This window comes from Aspergillus multicolor (genome assembly GCF_047715735.1).
Source record: "Aspergillus multicolor strain CBS 133.54 unplaced genomic scaffold BDW74scaffold_5, whole genome shotgun sequence".
In the NCBI taxonomy this organism is placed as follows: Eukaryota; Fungi; Ascomycota; class Eurotiomycetes; order Eurotiales; family Aspergillaceae; genus Aspergillus; species Aspergillus multicolor.
Genome location: NW_027395956.1, coordinates 213466 through 231115, shown reverse-complemented (window position 1 = coordinate 231115; position 17650 = coordinate 213466). Strand labels below are relative to the sequence as shown.

The window sequence follows — 17650 nt, the reverse complement described above, 5'->3', positions numbered from 1 at the left end:
TATCGTCGGCCTCGCCTACAAAGTGGAAGAGAAGTCCTACTCGTTTGGCTATGCTACCGAGCGCGAGTTCCAATCGGCCTTGGAGGGTAGAGGCGAAGACCGGCCGTAGGGTAGTTGCAACGCGATTTCGTTTTTAGAGCGCCAAGATCGCGAGAACCTTCGTCAAAGACGCCGTATCGTTTGCTCGATCTGAGCATGGCAAAGATGAAAGCAAAGAAAAGGGAAGCAAGAGTGAGAAATAATGCCCCAAACGCTTGTGTTTACAGGGGAAAGCTTGGCGCCTTATCTGAATGCCTCAAAACTCAGGCAAGATATATCTCCGGAATAACAGGCTCACCTTTGACTAGCACCAATCGGTGTCCAACGCTTATGACCCTGTTATTGATGCGCATACCAATGGCGGCGATCAGCCTCAATATCAAAGTTGGCTCGAAAAGGATGGGTTTGGCTGGAGATTGTGGGTTTTTGCACATGGTTCAAGCCTGTGGGGGTGGAATATATATATACTCCGTAATTGGGAGCCGAAAGCAATGGATTTCCTGGAGAAGCCGCAAAATCCATTCAACTTTCAGTCCAACAACAAACTCTTACTTCAGGGCAAACAAGAGTCATTATACTTCATGATCAGGCTACGCTCAGACTGCAAACTGTTCATCAGTCGACGTTGCAACGGCCAGCGGCGATCAAAGCAACTCCGCAAAAAACAGAAGGTGAGCCGGGGATCGGGGTTACTCCGGCCTGGCCCCAGACTTAGAGATTCTGCCTCAGCCTTCAGGCGAACGTCTCCATCATTGATGCCTAAAAGCCAAAATGCCAGTCGCTAGCCAACGGTCGGGCTCGGAAGTGCAATCAAGTGTGGGACAAAAGAGAGATGACGTCGGCCACATGACCTCAGCCGGGGGGGGGCGGAAATAGAATCTTCCACGTTTTTCCGAGTGCTTCCAGGCCAATGACACACTCTGATCGTGGAAACCAGCCTGTTACAGCCACCACATCAGCCAAGGAATCCACAAAGCTTGGTGGGTTTGTCGGAGAATGCAAGCGACTTACTCGTGGTCGAGCCGTCGGAGAAGGTGCGCTTTGAGAGCTGAGCCCGGTCGGGTGGCAAGTGGCATTCCAGTGCCGAGTTCGGCTGATCTTCGGACTCACGGTCGCAGCCTGACAGTCGGCTGTGGCGCCGTGGACAGGGGACAAAGTCGGCTACGGATGGGAAAAAAGGGGGGCTTATACGAAGAGAAAAGAGCGAGCGAGAGAGCGAGCGAGATAAGTGATGCGATGATGATGACCCCATACTGTTCTCCGTGCTGAAATCGTGGGGAGGCTCACCGGTCAACATTTCAGGCAAGAATCGCCTCTCCGTGTTTTCCCTCTCCGCGTCCCCATCTTCTCCAGTATCTGGGACTTCCAGGTTCCGTGCCCGACCTGTCATCACGTCACTGCTGGTCATCACAACATGGTACGATGCGATGCGATTGTTTCCAAAGATTTGGAAATATAAACAGAATCTTCTTGATCCTTCAAGCCACAGCCAAGCCCGGCCGGTCCATGGCATGCCGAGTTTGACGATTTCGGCCGCAGGATTCCACGGCAGCCGGCGCCTCCAAGTGCCTTGCTTGGCCCGGAAAAGGCGTCACAAGTCCCGTGCCTGATGCGGTCCGTTTGCGCCACCAACGTCGGCTCCGGAGGCTTCGGCTTCCTGCCAAGTATCGCTACGAGGCCTATGATGTAGTCTCGTCGACTCGATAATGTACTCGAGAGTAGTGTAGACTCGCCGTACACAGACTCAGCGATCGCTTTCCAGCAGACACTCGACGTGTTCTTGCCTCTCATCGGGCTCTCGCGGAGTTCTCCGTATGGGGAGAGTCCGAGATTCAGGAGTCGGTGGACCCTCGCTACCATATGGCCTGGATTCTCTGGATGACAGCCCTCGTTGCCTTTCCAGAATTCTCCACAAGACCCGGACAGTTGCAACCAGACTGGACCGCTTACGTTGGTTCATTTCAGCTGCTCGCCTTATAAAAGAGGAAGTCCCTCTGCACATCCCCAGAATCCCGCATCCCCAACTTTCCTTCTTTCTTCATTTCACTTCTTACTACTTTCCTACCCGTGAGCCATAACCATGGGTGTTGAGTCTTCTTCTTATCATGGGGAATCCATTACCCCCGCTCCGGCTGTCCAGCCGCAGCATCACTCGAGCCAAGAGACCATTGGCAGCACCAAGCCTGAGCTTGGGGTCGACACCCCTGTCCCCCGCATCACTCTCCGCGCTGCCACAATGGGTCTGTTCGTCTCCATGGGTGGTCTCCTCTTCGGATATGACACCGGTCAGATCTCTGGTTTCCAGGAAATGTCCGACTACCTCGAACGTTACGGTCAGCTCCAGTCGGATGGTTCATATGCCTTCAGCAACGTTCGCTCCGGTCTGATTGTCAGTCTGTTGTCTATTGGTACACTCGTTGGTGCTCTTTGTGGTGCACCCCTTGCCGACAAGCTCGGTCGAAAATGGTCCATCACTGTCTGGTGTATGATCCTCATCGTCGGTCTGATCGTCCAGATCTCTGCTCCCTCCGGCAACTGGGTCCAGATGGTGATGGGTCGTTGGACCACAGGTCTGGGTGTCGGTGGATGCTCCCTTGTCGTGCCTATGTACCAAGGAGAGAGTGCCCCCAAGCACGTTCGTGGAGCCATGATCTCCTCTTACCAGCTCTTTGTCACGCTCGGCATCTTCCTGGCATACTGTATCAACCTGGGAACCGAGGGCATGGAGGGCAGTGCCCAATGGCGCATCACCCTTGGCTTGACGTTCCTGTTTGCCCTGATTCTTGGCATTGGTATGGCTATGTTCCCTGAAAGCCCTCGCTTTGCCTACCGCCACGGCAAGATCGATGCTGCCCGTCAAACCATGGCCCGCCTGTACGGTGTGCCCGAGAACCACGTCGTCATCGTTCGCGAGCTGGCCGAGATCCAAGCCCAGCTTGACGCCGAAAGGGAGCAGACCGTGGTTTGGCACGAGTTTATTACCGCCCCGCGCATGTTCTACCGCATCATCCTGGGTATTGTCCTTCAAGCCCTCCAGCAACTTACCGGTGCCAACTACTTCTTCTACTACGGTACTACCATCTTCCAAGGTGCTGGTATCTCCAACTCCTTCGTGACCCAGGTCATCCTCGGCGCCATCAACTTCGGCACAACCTTTGGTGGTCTCTACGTCGTTGAGAACTTTGGCCGCCGCAAGTCGCTTATTGCTGGCGCTACTTTGATGTTCATTTGTTTCATCATCTTCGCCTCCATCGGCCACTTCATGCTCGATGTTGACCATCCCGAGAACACCCCCGGCCCCGGTAAGGGCATGGTTGTCGTCGCTTCTTTCTTCGTCCTCTTCTACGCTACCACCTGGGGTCCGATCGTCTGGTCCATCGTCGCCGAGCTCTTCCCCTCCAAGTACCGTGCCAAGGGTATGGCTCTCGCCACCGCCTCCAACTGGCTCTGGAACTTCCTCATTGGGTATGTCTCCACCTCTCAAACATCGTTTGAACTTCAAACTAACAAAGGTCTTTAGATTCTTCACCCCATTCATCACCGGCGCCATTGACTTTGCCTACGGCTACGTCTTCGCTGGCTGTCTCCTGGTCGCTGTCTTCGTCGTTTACTTCTTCGTCATCGAGGGCAAGGACCGAACTCTTGAGGAGCTCGACTGGATGTACATCAACCACGTCAAGCCCTGGGAGAGCAGCAAGTACGAGATCCCTCGGATCACGTACCACGATGATGCTCGGGGAGCTAGGAAGGAGAACACTGAGCACGCTGAGATTGCTTAGTTGTTCTGCTCGTCCAATTTTGTTTCCTGTTTATATGTGACCATGCCGTGTCATGACTCTTTTGTATATACCTTGATGCATGGGTTGAGCCTTTCGCGTTGCATTTTCTTTCGACGCACTTATACCATATACCACGTCAGTTATTTTATATTACTTGTTTCTTTGGATGATCTTCCAGATTTAACTTCGTGTAAGAAATCGCATTAGTTTATTCCTTGTCCGTGAGGAGGATCTAGTGCCTTGTCGCTACCAACTTGCCCTTTCGGTCTGCAGCGAAGAGCGAATAAACCTAAGTCCGCGCAGTGAACGCCAATTCCTGATCAAATCATATAGTTGGATCCTGTTCCCTTACTCACACAATGGTGAGGTGAAAACTGTCAAGAATTCGTAAAAAGAAGTGACATCTTCCTGTGACCGAGCCCCTTTCTGACTGCCTCAATGCACCGTGGCAGTCAATCGATCTTGCCTGCCATGGTGAATCTTGCGGACGCTCTGTCACCGAGCCTTCTTCAACAAGACAGCGATCGCAGAGGAAGAAAAGGCAATGGGTACTCCTCGTACTCGTCTACGAGCGAAGGCCATAATCCGAAGTCACAGGTCCGGACATGGCGGGCGCGTGCAATATCTACGGCATGATTGGGGACCGAGACTTCGCCAGACGGTCAAGTCAAGTTTAAAGACGTCGAGATCGACGCAGGGCAAAGGGGAGTCTGGGCGCCTGGTGATGCTGGAAGCTTCCTGGAGCCGTTCACATACCCGATGCTTTTGCTTCTCCGGTGACGTCCCCGGTGACGAGCGTAGTCAATCAAAACTATATCCTGACATTCTGTGACTGATTCTCTTCCTTATAGATGTGAAGTGACTAGTGGCTGTTGCCTGAAGTTCTTCTGATAGTCTTGCCTCGTGTCTAGAGAAGCTGTTGTGGAAGGAGGAAAGAAAACCGAAAGTCTGGTACCTATGGGAGACCTGTAGGTCTTTCGTGCCCTTAGATAGACCGACACGGAAGACCTAGTTAGGGCTCTAAACGGTTCGCAGCCAGGCGAGGACCGCAGAGGAACAGGACAGGACGAGCCGAGGATGCGCTGGTAGACCTTAAGACCAGAACGATCCCAAGCCCTACTCGGATAGCAGTGACTGCTGGAGCTTCAAAATCATGCAGTAACCACTCCAGTCACTGGACGGAGGTGGTTATTGAGGTTATTGACCTTGTAGTCACCGGCCCCTTCATCGCAAGTCCCATTTCACATCCTCGTTTCACGGCGCCCTTCACTCTCCCCTGCCTGGACGGGTATAAATACTTTTGTTATGCCCGGACTGGCAACCTCGCTTGCTCTTCCGCAGAAATTCTCCCAAGAGCGGTCGCTTGTCCTGTCTCGCCCTCGCTCCTTGTGGATTTGACCCTTTTGTGTGTGCACGACTGGTCTTTCTATTATCATCCTTCCGTTATGTCTGAGTAGGCAATGTCTGAGTAGAGAAATCGCATCCCAACCAACTGTCAAGCTTGTCGTCCGTGCCTTGAATGCAATAGACTGGGACTCCCTTATCTGTGCCCCGGGCAGTTGCGGAGCAAAGAATTGGAATATAAGAACTATGCTCGAGGCACAATCTAGTTAGCTCTTCTAGAATACCACTCGGCTAGAAGGCACTATACAAGACCACTAGGCTTGCAGGACTGATGGGATGGCATAGTCCCGTCCGACACTACGGATCACCGGTATGATGCATGCATCTACTGCCGTGGGAGATGAGAGCTGCACTAGGGTGCTCTCCAGCTGTACGGGCACGCCCCGATCTGATTCCTCCCGAATACTAAGAACAGGATATACTCTTCCTATCCGGGCTCCAATGGTATACACGGAACCGGAGACACAGGAAAGACCTTTTGGCTCAACGCATCGAATGGATGACCTTGCGAGTGTCGAGAAGCGCTGCGGGGATGGATGGGGTGGGTGCAGGAATCCGACTTTGTGAAGATTATCTAGAGAAGCGCACCGATAATGCTGCGTCCCGTCATACAGGACAATGCCACCCTTGCCGCCTGCTTCCAGGCCGTTAAAAGCTTCAGCTCCTGCTGCTGGGCAAGGGGTCTGAAGGCATATTATACATAGAGATTTCTTTCCACCGATCAAATGCATCCAAAAAGATGTATTACGCCGCTTAGGTTGTGTAATGTATGGAAAATCCTACCTCTGTGACCGCAAGCAAGTCATCGGTCAGCGGGAGAACGGGTCTAATTAGGGCCTGCGGGATCCGTCTTGGGTACAACGCACTCGTACAGATAGCCCTGGAGAAGAAGGCTGTCGAACTTGCGCATTTTCGTAGCACCGAACCAGCAGGCCGATATAAATGCATGTGCGGACAGGGCTCTTTCTGTCCTCACTCCTGGAGACCTACCCCTGTACAAATGATGACAAGGTCTTACACTGCCGCCATCAGTGGGAGATAAGTACCAGAGAACTTCTTGTTATAACCCCACACTGGGTTCGCCCTACGTTGCTGCTGCTTCGCGTCTTCCCCACTTATACTTGTCACGGCTGGCAACAACCTCAGAGATCCTTGAGCTGTATCTCAAGGGAAGGCTCACTGGCTTCACCCATGGTGACGACGTCATCCAGGCTCGATGAGTGTTATTGCCCTATGAACGCGTCCACTCAGTATGTTCCATTGATGATTGCTGACATAAGGCTAGGATTAAGGCTCTTCAATACGTACCGGATCAAATAGATTGAGTGTGGTCCAGGGATTCATCCAATCCACGGGGCAGCCTTCATATGGGCTTTTATTGGGTTGGTCCGTTGTCTCTGAGACGACATTTAGGGCTTCGACCGTCTGACGGGGTCCCGGAGGCCTGGTAAATGGATAATTTACGCATCCACTTATCTACTGTGCCCTATGTCTATGGGCGTTTATTGAATGTTTTTGGAACGCAATATTAGGGCTCAGCACTTGCTCCCATGGTTACCAGGTGGGTGGTCTATTCATCCACTTTTTCGACTGCCGTCCACTATGGTTGTTATATGGGCTATCATTGAGTATTTTCGGACCACAATCTTACGGCCCAGCACTTGTTCTCAGGGCCCGAGGTGGGTAACATATTCATCCACTTATCCAAATGCCGTCTGTTTGCATGGGCTGTATATTATGTCTACGTCTGGCCTTACTTACGGGTTCTGTGATATGGTGACATATTAATCCACTTATCCATGGTGCTGTTGATTCTCACACGGGGGTTGATTTAGTATGACTTTGCACCCTTCAGTTGACTGACACCTCGCTTGCTGAGGTAACCCATAAGTATGCGGGTGCCTTTTATGGTATTTTCCACGTGCAGCAACACTTTCATCGTTGCTGCCTTTCAGCAGAAGCAGTAGCACAGTTCACTATGCGTTTGCGTTTGGCTCTGAAACTGAGATGTTTCTCGCTTACTTATCACTGATTTTGAATCTATGCCCCCGTCGTATTCTACATTCTTTCAGCCTTATCTGAGATGGATCTGAATATATCTAATGCCGGTTCACGCTGGCCCAGGGAGAATGAAAACGGCATCGCATCGACGCGAGGTGATCACAAGACGCCTTATAGTATGCTACCTAGGTTAGAGAGCTCTATATCTTAAACTACGCTCCTCAATAAACTCACTGCGTCAAACGACCGACATATCAGTTCTTCTCAAACGCACATTGCAACCTCTCTCTTTGACACAGAATGAGGCTTTATATTGCCCGGGCAAAGAAGAACAGGGTGTCTGGCTTTCATTTATGCAGGATTTGGCGCAGAGGAAACCTTCAAACGGACGGGTTTTGCGACCATACGGGCCAACGGCGGTCCAGGTGGGCGATCACCAGATGCTAGGTGAGACGCTTGGAGGAAGAAAAAGAAAGTTCAACGCTTGAATAGGGTCGGTGCTGATTACCGAGATTCAACAGAATATGGCGCCCTCTGGAGCTGGCTCTGGAAGGGGAGAAACTTCGACGCCTGAAATGGGTTGGCCCTGACGGTGCTGTATCAACGGGATGTGACTGTATCTGGAGCGATGTTTCAAAGAGAAGGAGTTTTGACGCCTGAATAAGGGTGGTCTTATTGGTTCATGAATCAACGGGGTACGGCGATTCTCAGGGTGCATTATCGAAGGAGAAGGAGCTTCAGCGTCTGAATTTGGTCGGTCTTGGTGTCCGGCCTTCAGCTATTGCGGTTCATGCGTAAGGGTCGGAGAGCTGAGGGTCACCAGTTCACGAAGGCATATGATTAAGGGACAGGGGGTTCCGTCCGGTCGAAGGCAACGCCACTGCATGGAAAGCTCCATGGTTCCGAGAATGTCAAATTTCATGCTCCCTCAAGGCAAGCACAGAGGGAAAAGAGTGCTATGTATGCGAAAGGCGCAACAAAATGCATGTGTGGTGCAGAACGCTGGACCTGTATCAGAGCCGCTGTGACAGCTAGCCCGGCATGAAGTCGAACCTGCTTTCTCCAAACTTGTGGCGGCGTCGGGTGACAGACCTACGACCGATGGAATTATTTTCCTGTATATAACCCGGCCAAACAGAAGAAATTTATGTTTTGCTCTTGATCGTTTCCCCGTGGGGGCTAGAGTATGCTAGCCATTATCTTTGTGGCAGAAGCTGGAGTTCCTGGTGAGCATGGTACCAGGGTAGGTAGGGCTCCACAAGCCTCTTTATGATACAGCCAGTGCCCTAACCCTAACTCGCGAAAACATCCCCCGAGCTAGGTACAAAGAAGAATAAAAATGCAAACTCTGGTTTTCCTGGATAGTCAACAATAGGAGCGTTAAGCCGTTGGCTTACGGTCACTCTGGCATTGGCTGAGCCCCTCTACTTATTGATTCTTCTGTCGGACAGTGCATAAATCAAAGCTCTATATAAAATGCTGACATGCCTAACACTAAACATACTCTCAAGTAAGTTCTCTAGTAGCCAGGTCACTACACTACACAACCAATAGACAAAAGGAACATCGACTCGATTACATGTTGGCATTTACGGTTCTGACCCAGCCGAGATGGATAGTTCGTCTCAGCGGCCATGATGCTATGGCGATTCTAATCTCATCGATATATGGGATCCCATGGCGGAACCATGGTGCCTTATTCGAGCCACGGTCCAGCTTTCGTTTCCAGTTCATGGGTCTGTGTCTGTTGGAACCGCATCCCATGCCGGCTGCCTCCAGCTCGATCAAAAAGACAATAGTATAAGATATTATAGGATCGACTATGATTGGAGGAATAAGCGAACAGGATCAGCAACGCCCTCTACTCTCTTTACGGTAAAGCGGCGGTCAATGCGGCGAAAGGGAAAAGGGGCTGATCCTTTGCAGCCAACGTCAGTAATTACCATACCTAGGTAGTTTCTGTGCTGGAGTCCCTACTCATCAAGTGCACTTTGTATCATCTCCAAGTTGATCCTATGGAGACTTTACGGCGTCTCCTGGGTCTCTCCCGTCCCAAACCCCCGCCCAGGGTTGAGGCTGACGAAGTCTACCCCGTCCACCTGCTCGACGACACCCAGAGCCTTCGCAGCATAGTCGTCACCTGGACTCTGCGCTTCAACGACGTCCTAGACGCAGATAAGCTGCATGCCTCACTGTCCAGGCTCCTGGAGATCGGAGACTGGAGGAAAGTCGGCGGTCGGCTGAGACTCAATGTCAGTTCCTTCATCCCTTAATCATTTACCATAATCTAACAATCCCAGGACAATGGCCGTCTGGAAATTTACAGCCCTAATCCCTTCACGCCAGAGCGCCCCGCGGTGTCCTACTCCCACCGTGTCTTACCCATCGCCATCGATGAGCACGAGCTAGCGCGCAATCTGCCCAAAGCTACAAAGACCGCATCAATCCAACCGAGCTCAGCAGCGTTTCAAGAATTTGCAGTCCGGGAGAACGCACCAGCAACCCTAGACGACTACATCTATACCGACACTCCACAGCTCTCGCTGCACATCACCTCCTTCAATGACGCAACCCTCGTCGGCCTCTCCTGGCCGCACACCCTTATGGACGTCATGGGCCAGCAGGCCCTGCTGCACGCCTGGTCTCTGGTTCTTGCAGGCTGCGAGTCCGAAGTCCCGCCGCTGCTGGGTGCACAGCGTGACGAGCTGCGTGCGCTTGCGGATGCACCGAGCGCAAAGAAGGAGGAGTTTCTGTTAAGAGAGAAGAGACTGAAGGGGTTTGGGATGTTCATGTTCTCGCTGCGCTTCATCTGGGATATGCTCTGGAACTGGACAATCGAGATGCGGACTGTCTTTTTGCCGAAACATGTGGTGGAGGGGTTGCTAAACCAGGCGAGAAGTGACCTAGCAGTTTCAGCTTCTGGTACAGACACAGATCAAGATGCAAAGGGACCCTTCATCAGCGAAGGCGACGTCCTGACGGCCTGGACATCGCGCGCAATAGCAGCCTCTCAACCGCGACCACGGCCCATGACCGTCCTCCAAGTCCTCAACGCGCGCTTCCGGCTCCCATCCCTCCTCAAAGCGCCTGGAGTATACATCCAGAACATGACCATGGGGGCGTTCGCATTTTTGCCACCCGCCCTTCTCAAAAACGGGACGCTCGGCCCTCTTGCCCTCGCAAACCGTCGTCTTGTAACAGAGCAGTGCACAGAGGGTCAAGTCCTCGCGGTCTTCCGGGAACTGCGAAACCAAGCTGAAGTAGCCGGTGATCCGGTGATACTTTGCGGGGAGGCGAATGCCACGCTGATGATTGTGACGAACTGGACGAAGGCCGATGTCCTTAAGGCAGCGGACTTTAGCGGTGCGGTGCTGAGGGCTGGTGCGGTTGGTCCCGAGAGGGTGAATCCGCCTGGCACGCCGGTCTTCCACTTTGCGAGCTCGATGCGGACTGATCCGACGCAGCGGAATGTGGTTGTTGTATTGGGGAAGGATCATGGGGGGAATTATTGGCTTACGGGGATGTTGAGTCCGCGGGCTTGGGCTGTTATTGAGAGGGAGGTGGATGGGGGGTTGCAGGGGCTGTAGGAGGTGGACTAGATGATTTAGTCTTGCCTGCTTTTACTAGTTGCATGTGTTTACATCTGGTTTCTAGACTCACTGGTATTCGAACTGCATTGAGGTGGGATCAGTACCTAGGGTAGGTATCCCCTGCTAGGTCTTTTGTCAACTTAGCCCTAGCTTACCTTCAATGACCACGATACTGGTAGATGAGCGGGTTCAGTAAGAACGGAACTCTTTTTTTTTTTTTTTTGCCTTAATCTATTCAATGGCAAGCCCGTATTCGTACCCATGGTAGTTAAGTCTCTATGGTAGCTCCTTGCTACGTATGCCCACTTAATCCCGTATCACTATGGCCCCTCAGGGCCCGGGTTCTCGTAGCATGCCGGGATACACCACCAGATTCTTTCCAAAGAAGTACGCTATGACAACCACCTCGTCGTTGACAATCCAGGTTCCTGAGTCCCGTCCCTGACAAGATCGATCGGCGTCGATCGATCACTAGTTGGTGGGTCCCTGGCAGCTCCGAGCACCCCCGGCCGATCTTCTTCCCCAAGGGGGAAATCCTCTGCCAGGAAAGCATTGTGGCGTTTTCAAGGGGCTTTGTGATGAGCAGCCTGATAGTACGTCACAAGAATCAGCATCACGTATAAGAAGGCAATCCTTCCCACTCCAAGATGGCTTTGATTGCAGCTCTCTTCTTTTCTGTCCGTATCCCATGCGGGCTCCCGTCTCGAGACATTCCCACCATCCCTTACGGTCTTCACACCACCCAAAGAAAAGATCACCATGAAGCCCACGACCTTTCTCACCCAGCTCCTCCCCAGTCTCCTCTTTTCCTCCCCCGCCAACGCCCTAGTCGGCGGCTCCCCCGCCCCCTCTGACGCTGCCCCCTACGCCGCAGCCATACTCTCTAGCGGCTGGTTCGGCGACAACTACATCTGCACAGGGTCGCTCATCGCCCCACGCACGATCCTCACGTCCGCTGAATGCGTGCACGGCTCCAGCGCAAGTAGTCTGAAAGTCCGCACGGGCAGTGCCAACCGCTCAAGCGGCGGCAAAGTGATTCAGGTGGTGCAAGTCATCATGCACCCGAACTATAATACCAACACGCACTCGTTCAATGTCGCGGTGTTGAGGCTGCAAGACAAAGTAGCGGATATCGAGCCCGTCCTTATTGCGTCGGAGTCTGCTGTCTCAGGGACACCCGTGACGCTGTATGGGTGGGGGAAGACGGACAAGGCAATTCTGGACCTGGTGTATCCTGAGAGTCTGCAGACGCTAGAGACGGCCGCTATATCGGCGGCGGACTGCGTGTCGTTCTACGATGACCTCAACCCCGTCTCCAAGGAGATGATGTGTGACGCGGCGCCACAGAAGGAGCAGGGCTCTTGTGAGGGGGACCAGGGCGGGCCTATTGTCAACGAGGCGGGCGAGCTGGTTGGGATGATGGGGCATTATGGGTACTGTAATGCGGATGGGAGGCCCGATCAGAATATGGATCCTGTGCCGCTGGGGGATTGGATTGCGTCGAATTCGGCTTGAATCTACCATAGATCGAGTGGAGTGGGTACTGTATGTACCTAGGGTAGGTATGGTTGTCTTCCAGTGCTCCAGCGCCCTGGACTGTACCCTATCTGTCAGACTTAGAGGACCGGAATCAACGAAGAATTTCAACCATACCATTTGCTAGATAGCCATCATCTGAGGAAGTACCGTGCCACACGGTAGTCAATCCACTACTATGGTACGGTACGCTATAAGTTAGTCTCAAGCACGAGACAGGTATCTGCCTCTGCGCCTTGCTAGAACGCCCCCGGCGCGAGGGAGAAAGTACTCTGGTATCTTGGACGAATCTCGTCAGAGCCTTTGCAGAGTCAGAAGCAGTACAGGGATGTACTGCGAGTAGGCTATGGGAGATGTGAGATTGCACAACGAATGAGCTCCTGGAGTGGAGAACGATACTTCCAGAGTCATACATCTCATAGCGAATCTTATAATTATCTGCGATGTACCGTTGGACAGCTTTGAGGGTCGAGGAAGGGTGTACAGTGCACGTGACTAGATCTAACCCTACCCGCGACACGGGACTTGACGGACGTACGGAGTACTAGATGCCAGCATTCTTTCAGCAAAGTCTCAAAAATCGGTTCATTTGGGATGATAGCTATCCGGAGAGGCGTATTGTTTGAAGTCATTGTTATCCCGGAAGGAAATACTTTATGAGAACTGCATCAGATGGCCCGGATATTGAGATTCGCTTACTACCTACCATACTCCCGATTGGGCCACCAAGGGGAAAGCGCAGGCCGTGAGTCCCTTGTCAATTCCAAGTTATGACACTTGAGCTTACTATGGTGGTACTTATAGATGGCTATTTGAGTTACGGGAGTAAGTTTAAAGCCCAGGACTAGACAGATGAAGTATTACAATTAGCATTATGTATACCGTAGATGGTATAAATAGACAGTAGACAAAGGAAAAGGCCACTCTCGACCAGCGGCAGTACGAATCATAAAGATCCAGCCAGCTCCGCTCACCCACTTCGCCTCTCAGACTGCTCAATGCCGTGCTGCAACTCCTGCTCATCCACCGCCTCATGCGTAATCTCAATCGTCGTCTCCTGGTACACCCCACGGCCCATATACCCCGTCATCTCAATATCCCCACTCCCATTCCGCACCCCCTTGACAATCTCCTCCGTCGAATCATCCCGATCATCCCGCACCGTCTCATCAAGCGTCTGCATGCCCTTCCGGAACCTCGATCCCAGCTTTCTCTCTCGCCCGCCAGTCGTACTCGTGATCTGCGTATGGTACGTGTGCGACCCCGAGTACGCGTACCGCGCATACGGACCATCCGACGTACTAAGGTCCGTATCAAGCAGCAGCTGACGACGCGTAAGCGTGTAGACCACCGCGTCCGCGAACCCGGACAGCGCCATCAGGGACCCCGCGATGGCGAAGTAGACGCGGCTCGGAACGACGTGGCGGGCGCTGGACATGCGGCCGGCGGCGAGAGGCAGGGACATGAGCACGTAGGCGAGCGGGTATATGACCATGTAGATGACAACGCGGTTAAGGCGCCTCAGGCTCTCGTGGTGGCCGGTGTTAGCGCCCGGGCGGAGCTTGGCGGCGTGCAGCATGCGGCGACGCAGGTAGAAGAACATGAGCCCGTAGAGCACGACCGTGCCGAACTCGGCGAGGAAGATCCAGATGTAATGCCCCCAGAGGCGTTCGTTTTCGTGCGCAGGGCTTATCCAGCACTGAGGTGTGTTAGTGAAGCGGGGCAGAAGGGTTTGAGGGTGGCTTACCCAGGCTGCTTCGGAGATGACGAATGTTTCTGAGCCGTAGAGGCCGACTGGGATGAAGCCTAGGACGAGGATGAATGCCCACAGTCCGATAACGCATCCTACAAAGGCTCGGTATGGTAGCTGGCGGCCTCGGAGGACAACGGCGCCGGTATGCATTGCGATCGCAATGACGAACAGCCCGCTGCCTGGATCGGCCGTCTGGATCCACCATCCTTGGAGGACGCAAGCTGCACTTGGATAGTAGACAGCGCCCTTGCTGACCCAATGCAGGCAGAGCAGGAACGCAGTCGCTTGCTGGAGGTCGACAAGAAGCAGGTTGTAAATGAGAACAACGTATTGATTGTGCACTAGAGGCCGTTTATAGTATCGGGACCAAAAAATAAAGCGAAAAGTAAGGAAAAGAAAGAGTGTAAGGGTCGCGACGAAAGAAATGACGCCGCAAATGCCCATGGCGATGAAGCCTGCCTTTGTTGGGCCGTCGACGGGCTCAACGTACTGCGCTTGTCGAGAAACAAGGCGATTCAATTCATCTTGCCTAAGCTCACTTCGAAGCAGAGACATCGCGCGCATAAGGGCGGCCATGGTGCTTACTGGAATTTTACCGCACGCGGTGGCAAGCTTTGAGAAGCGCGTCTCGTGCGGACAGGACGTATTTAACAGCCACTCCGAATCCTGAGACGGACGGCTCGCACGTGTCCTGCATCGCCATCGTGGGGACCAGCAAAAGCTTAACCCGGTGGATGGACCCTGTCAGTGTCAGTCGTTGCGATAGTGGGCGATAGTGCGACAGATCGGCCAGGGCCCACCGCGGTGTCTCGTGCTTATACGGTACCAAGCTCGCGGCGCCGGCCGATCGCAATCCCACTAAGCTCAAGGCAGTCTTGCGAAGCGAAGTTGGGGGCGAGATGTCGAGGCTGACACCCTGACAGTAGTCCAAGGTAAGGGACTGACTCGTGAGGATCCTTGATGATACCCAGGTAGCTCTATCGCTACAGCGAAGTATTGGTACCGTGAAGGGAGTCGAGCGGACGACGGGGCGTTTCTCAGCGGTGATGCCACGATCGCCAACTCTGAAAAGGAGCAGACCCAGATCCATGGTAAGCGACAGCTTTGATGCGCGATCCCTGGTTCTCGGTCGCGGAGTAGATGGGCATCTGCTGCCCATCAACCGTATCGGGCATGTCTCCCGACGCACCCGCGCAGCGCACAGCACGGTCTTCCTGCAGGTCGAGCTTGATCCACAAGTTCCCCGAACGGAATCCCGATGATCAGCTCGAGACGAGACAGCCCTAGTCCGCAGTATCACCAAGTCCTGGAGGTGATTGGCTGAAGGTGTCTGACCCAACACGTAATCGCCGCACGCATCACGAGAAGGTCCGCCCTGAGGAAACAATTGTCCCTGAATGCCATTGTTGAAACTCTAAATGGTGAGATGATCAATCACATAGCTCTTGTTCAATCGTGGATACCAGGTTGAATACCATTTTGTAGATCGGGCGCAGAGGACCGAAATTTACCCAAAAGGGTCTCGATTAGTCGCATCGTCTAGGGATCCCATTTCGGTGAATGGGCTGATTATATGAATACCGACTTTCTAGCCTAGGAAGAAGGTGATCGGAATACCAGATACCAGCATCTAGGACGTCCAGCTACCTCGGATCTCGCGCATCGTCCACCAACCATGCCCCTTGTAGCAAGTCAAGCCTTGCAGCCTTCCGGTTCAGGAGATGACATTTACCACTAGCGGAGCCGAGAAGGCGTGCGATGCCCAGTTCAACCGCACTGAACCTTTGATACAACCTATCGGCGTGCGATCTCCGTCGGCCGACCGGAAGCAAACAAGCCAGCAAGCATTGCCCGGGATATAAGCGTGCGGCCTCAGGGTGCGGAGAGCTACCCAGGGTTGCCTGCAATAGCGAGTCGAGTCGCAAGCTGAGTGCCCAAATAGGCAGTCGGCTATGGTAGTCCTACTGTGCTCTTAGTACCAGCTGCTGGGATTATCGTGATTACGGGGGAGCACTGACCACCGTATGAGATTGGGTGCTACAAATGGACCATGGCTGGCAGGTGTGACTCTGACAGCCTCCCATCGAGATTCTTGGCTCTCACCTTACATGCGCCATAACTATGAGGTCGAAGCCTTAGCGCTCTACGACCTGGCGCTTTACCGCACACGGGTGATCCGTTGGGTTGGGGTTACGGTCAAGAGTGATACTTGACAGCCTACCATACATACACCTGCAGAAGCGCATCCCGAATTCGGCCACTCCACTGGACCATGCAACCTAGGGTAATGATAGCGGTGTAAGGAGTGTTGGTCCGCGACTCAGGGCTCAGCGCCTTAGGTCATCTGCCTCGAGTACCAGATTTTGATGCTGGTAGGTATTAGGAGGAGCGGATTGGTCTATCATGGTTATTGCTTCAAGAACTCCATACAAAAAGAAAACGCCTAGATTGAGGTTATCTCTTTATCTTCGTTTAATGGGCTCACGCTTACCAGCATAATTGCCCAGTTTCTTGCGCAGCCAGGTGGGCTTTTCACGGGGGTCTTCGCCTTGCTGCACCAATTCGTCTCGCGAGTTCCGGACGTATACGTCCGTACTGAACTTCTGCCGAGCCTCCGGTAGGCTGTTGTCCTGACCCTCTGGATAGCTCCACCAGCACCGCTGGAGGATACCTGTAGGCATGCGGATACATTCTCTCCGGAATGGCTTGCTTACTTGCCAAATCTCCCAGAGCATGTCACGCCACATATTATCAACGGCAGGTTTGCTGTCAATATCCCTGCAGCGCAAAAGCAGCAGCGCCTCTATGTGCCCTCGCTGGTTGAGGACCATAACTTCAGGCAGGTCATTCCAGGGCCCTGACGGCCCCGGCCTCCTGGTGGCGTCTGCAGCGGTGCGGCGGGCTGGCAAACGTGGATCTGTGGAGAGGATGAAGTTCTTGTTTTTCTTCCCTTCTGGGCAGCTGTGTTTGAGTTTTGGGAGGTGCGGCAGTATATCGTCCTGTTTGAACAGGGATAGCAGGTGTCCAGAGGACAGGTGAAAATGTGCGTCCGCGATAGGGTGATATCTGTAGATTGCATCACCGAGGGCCGAACCCCGGTCTTCCTGCAGCTCTAGGCAGTTGGGGTTCGAGCAGAGCTTATGTCCGGCTTGTTCAATGGCTCTGGTTGCGTCTGCTATTTGGTCATTCGGGACCAAGAACTCGATCAGTGGAAACCCAAAGTCGGCAAAGATGAGGGCAAGTCCGGTCCAGCCAAAGAGAAGGTTGGGGATTCCGGCACTTTTTAGAATTAGGCCGATGTGAACAGCTGCGATCTTGACCTCGCGGTTTGGCAGGCCGGTCGACATGGTTGTGGATTCGAGTTGGAGAAGTTTAATTAGGCGAAGACGACGACGAGGAGGACGAGGACAAGGGCCAAGAGAGGATATCCGGTCGTTTGCTCTGTGCTCCAGAATCACTCGACGGCATATTTGGAGGTTTTTATGCCTCATGGGCGGCTATCTCGTAAGGGCTAAACTGGATTTCGTTACCCGATAGTCTTTGTGTCT

At 53.2% G+C, this 17650-nt stretch overlaps 6 protein-coding genes across 6 annotated transcripts; 3 read left to right on the top strand and 3 right to left on the bottom strand.

The window, feature by feature from the left end:
- Positions 1-879: 879 nt before the first annotated feature.
- Positions 880-1449, bottom strand: BDW74DRAFT_147954 (uncharacterized protein; the record flags this gene model as incomplete). The annotated part of the gene is made up of 2 exons (XM_073723625.1): positions 880-977; positions 1051-1449. Coding segments are annotated over 2 exons (485 nt in total), but the record flags the coding sequence as incomplete, so codon positions are not given.
- BDW74DRAFT_147953 (sugar porter family MFS transporter) lies at positions 1432-4043 on the top strand. The gene is made up of 2 exons (XM_073723624.1): positions 1432-3504; positions 3560-4043. Exons 1-2 carry the CDS (start codon positions 2120-2122, stop codon positions 3816-3818), a joined length of 1644 nt encoding a protein of 547 aa, XP_073586402.1. The 5' UTR covers positions 1432-2119; the 3' UTR covers positions 3819-4043.
- A 5146-nt stretch (positions 4044-9189) lies between these two features.
- On the top strand, positions 9190-11006 carry BDW74DRAFT_111791 (uncharacterized protein). The gene is made up of 2 exons (XM_073721801.1): positions 9190-9475; positions 9524-11006. Exons 1-2 carry the CDS (start codon positions 9239-9241, stop codon positions 10808-10810), a joined length of 1524 nt encoding a protein of 507 aa, XP_073586401.1. The 5' UTR covers positions 9190-9238; the 3' UTR covers positions 10811-11006.
- A 566-nt stretch (positions 11007-11572) lies between these two features.
- BDW74DRAFT_175456 (S1 family peptidase) lies at positions 11573-12328 on the top strand (the record flags this gene model as incomplete). The annotated part of the gene is made up of 1 exon (XM_073728327.1): positions 11573-12328. One exon carries the CDS (start codon positions 11573-11575, stop codon positions 12326-12328), a length of 756 nt encoding a protein of 251 aa, XP_073586400.1.
- A 991-nt stretch (positions 12329-13319) lies between these two features.
- Positions 13320-14678, bottom strand: gprD (the record flags this gene model as incomplete). Its single annotated transcript, XM_073731896.1, has 2 exons — positions 13320-14048; positions 14097-14678. 2 exons carry the CDS (start codon positions 14676-14678, stop codon positions 13320-13322), a joined length of 1311 nt encoding a protein of 436 aa, XP_073586399.1.
- A 1886-nt stretch (positions 14679-16564) lies between these two features.
- On the bottom strand, positions 16565-17449 carry BDW74DRAFT_175454 (uncharacterized protein; the record flags this gene model as incomplete). The annotated part of the gene is made up of 1 exon (XM_073728326.1): positions 16565-17449. The coding sequence occupies one exon, from the start codon at positions 17447-17449 to the stop codon at positions 16565-16567; it is 885 nt and encodes a 294-aa protein (XP_073586398.1).
- Positions 17450-17650: the final 201 nt, after the last annotated feature.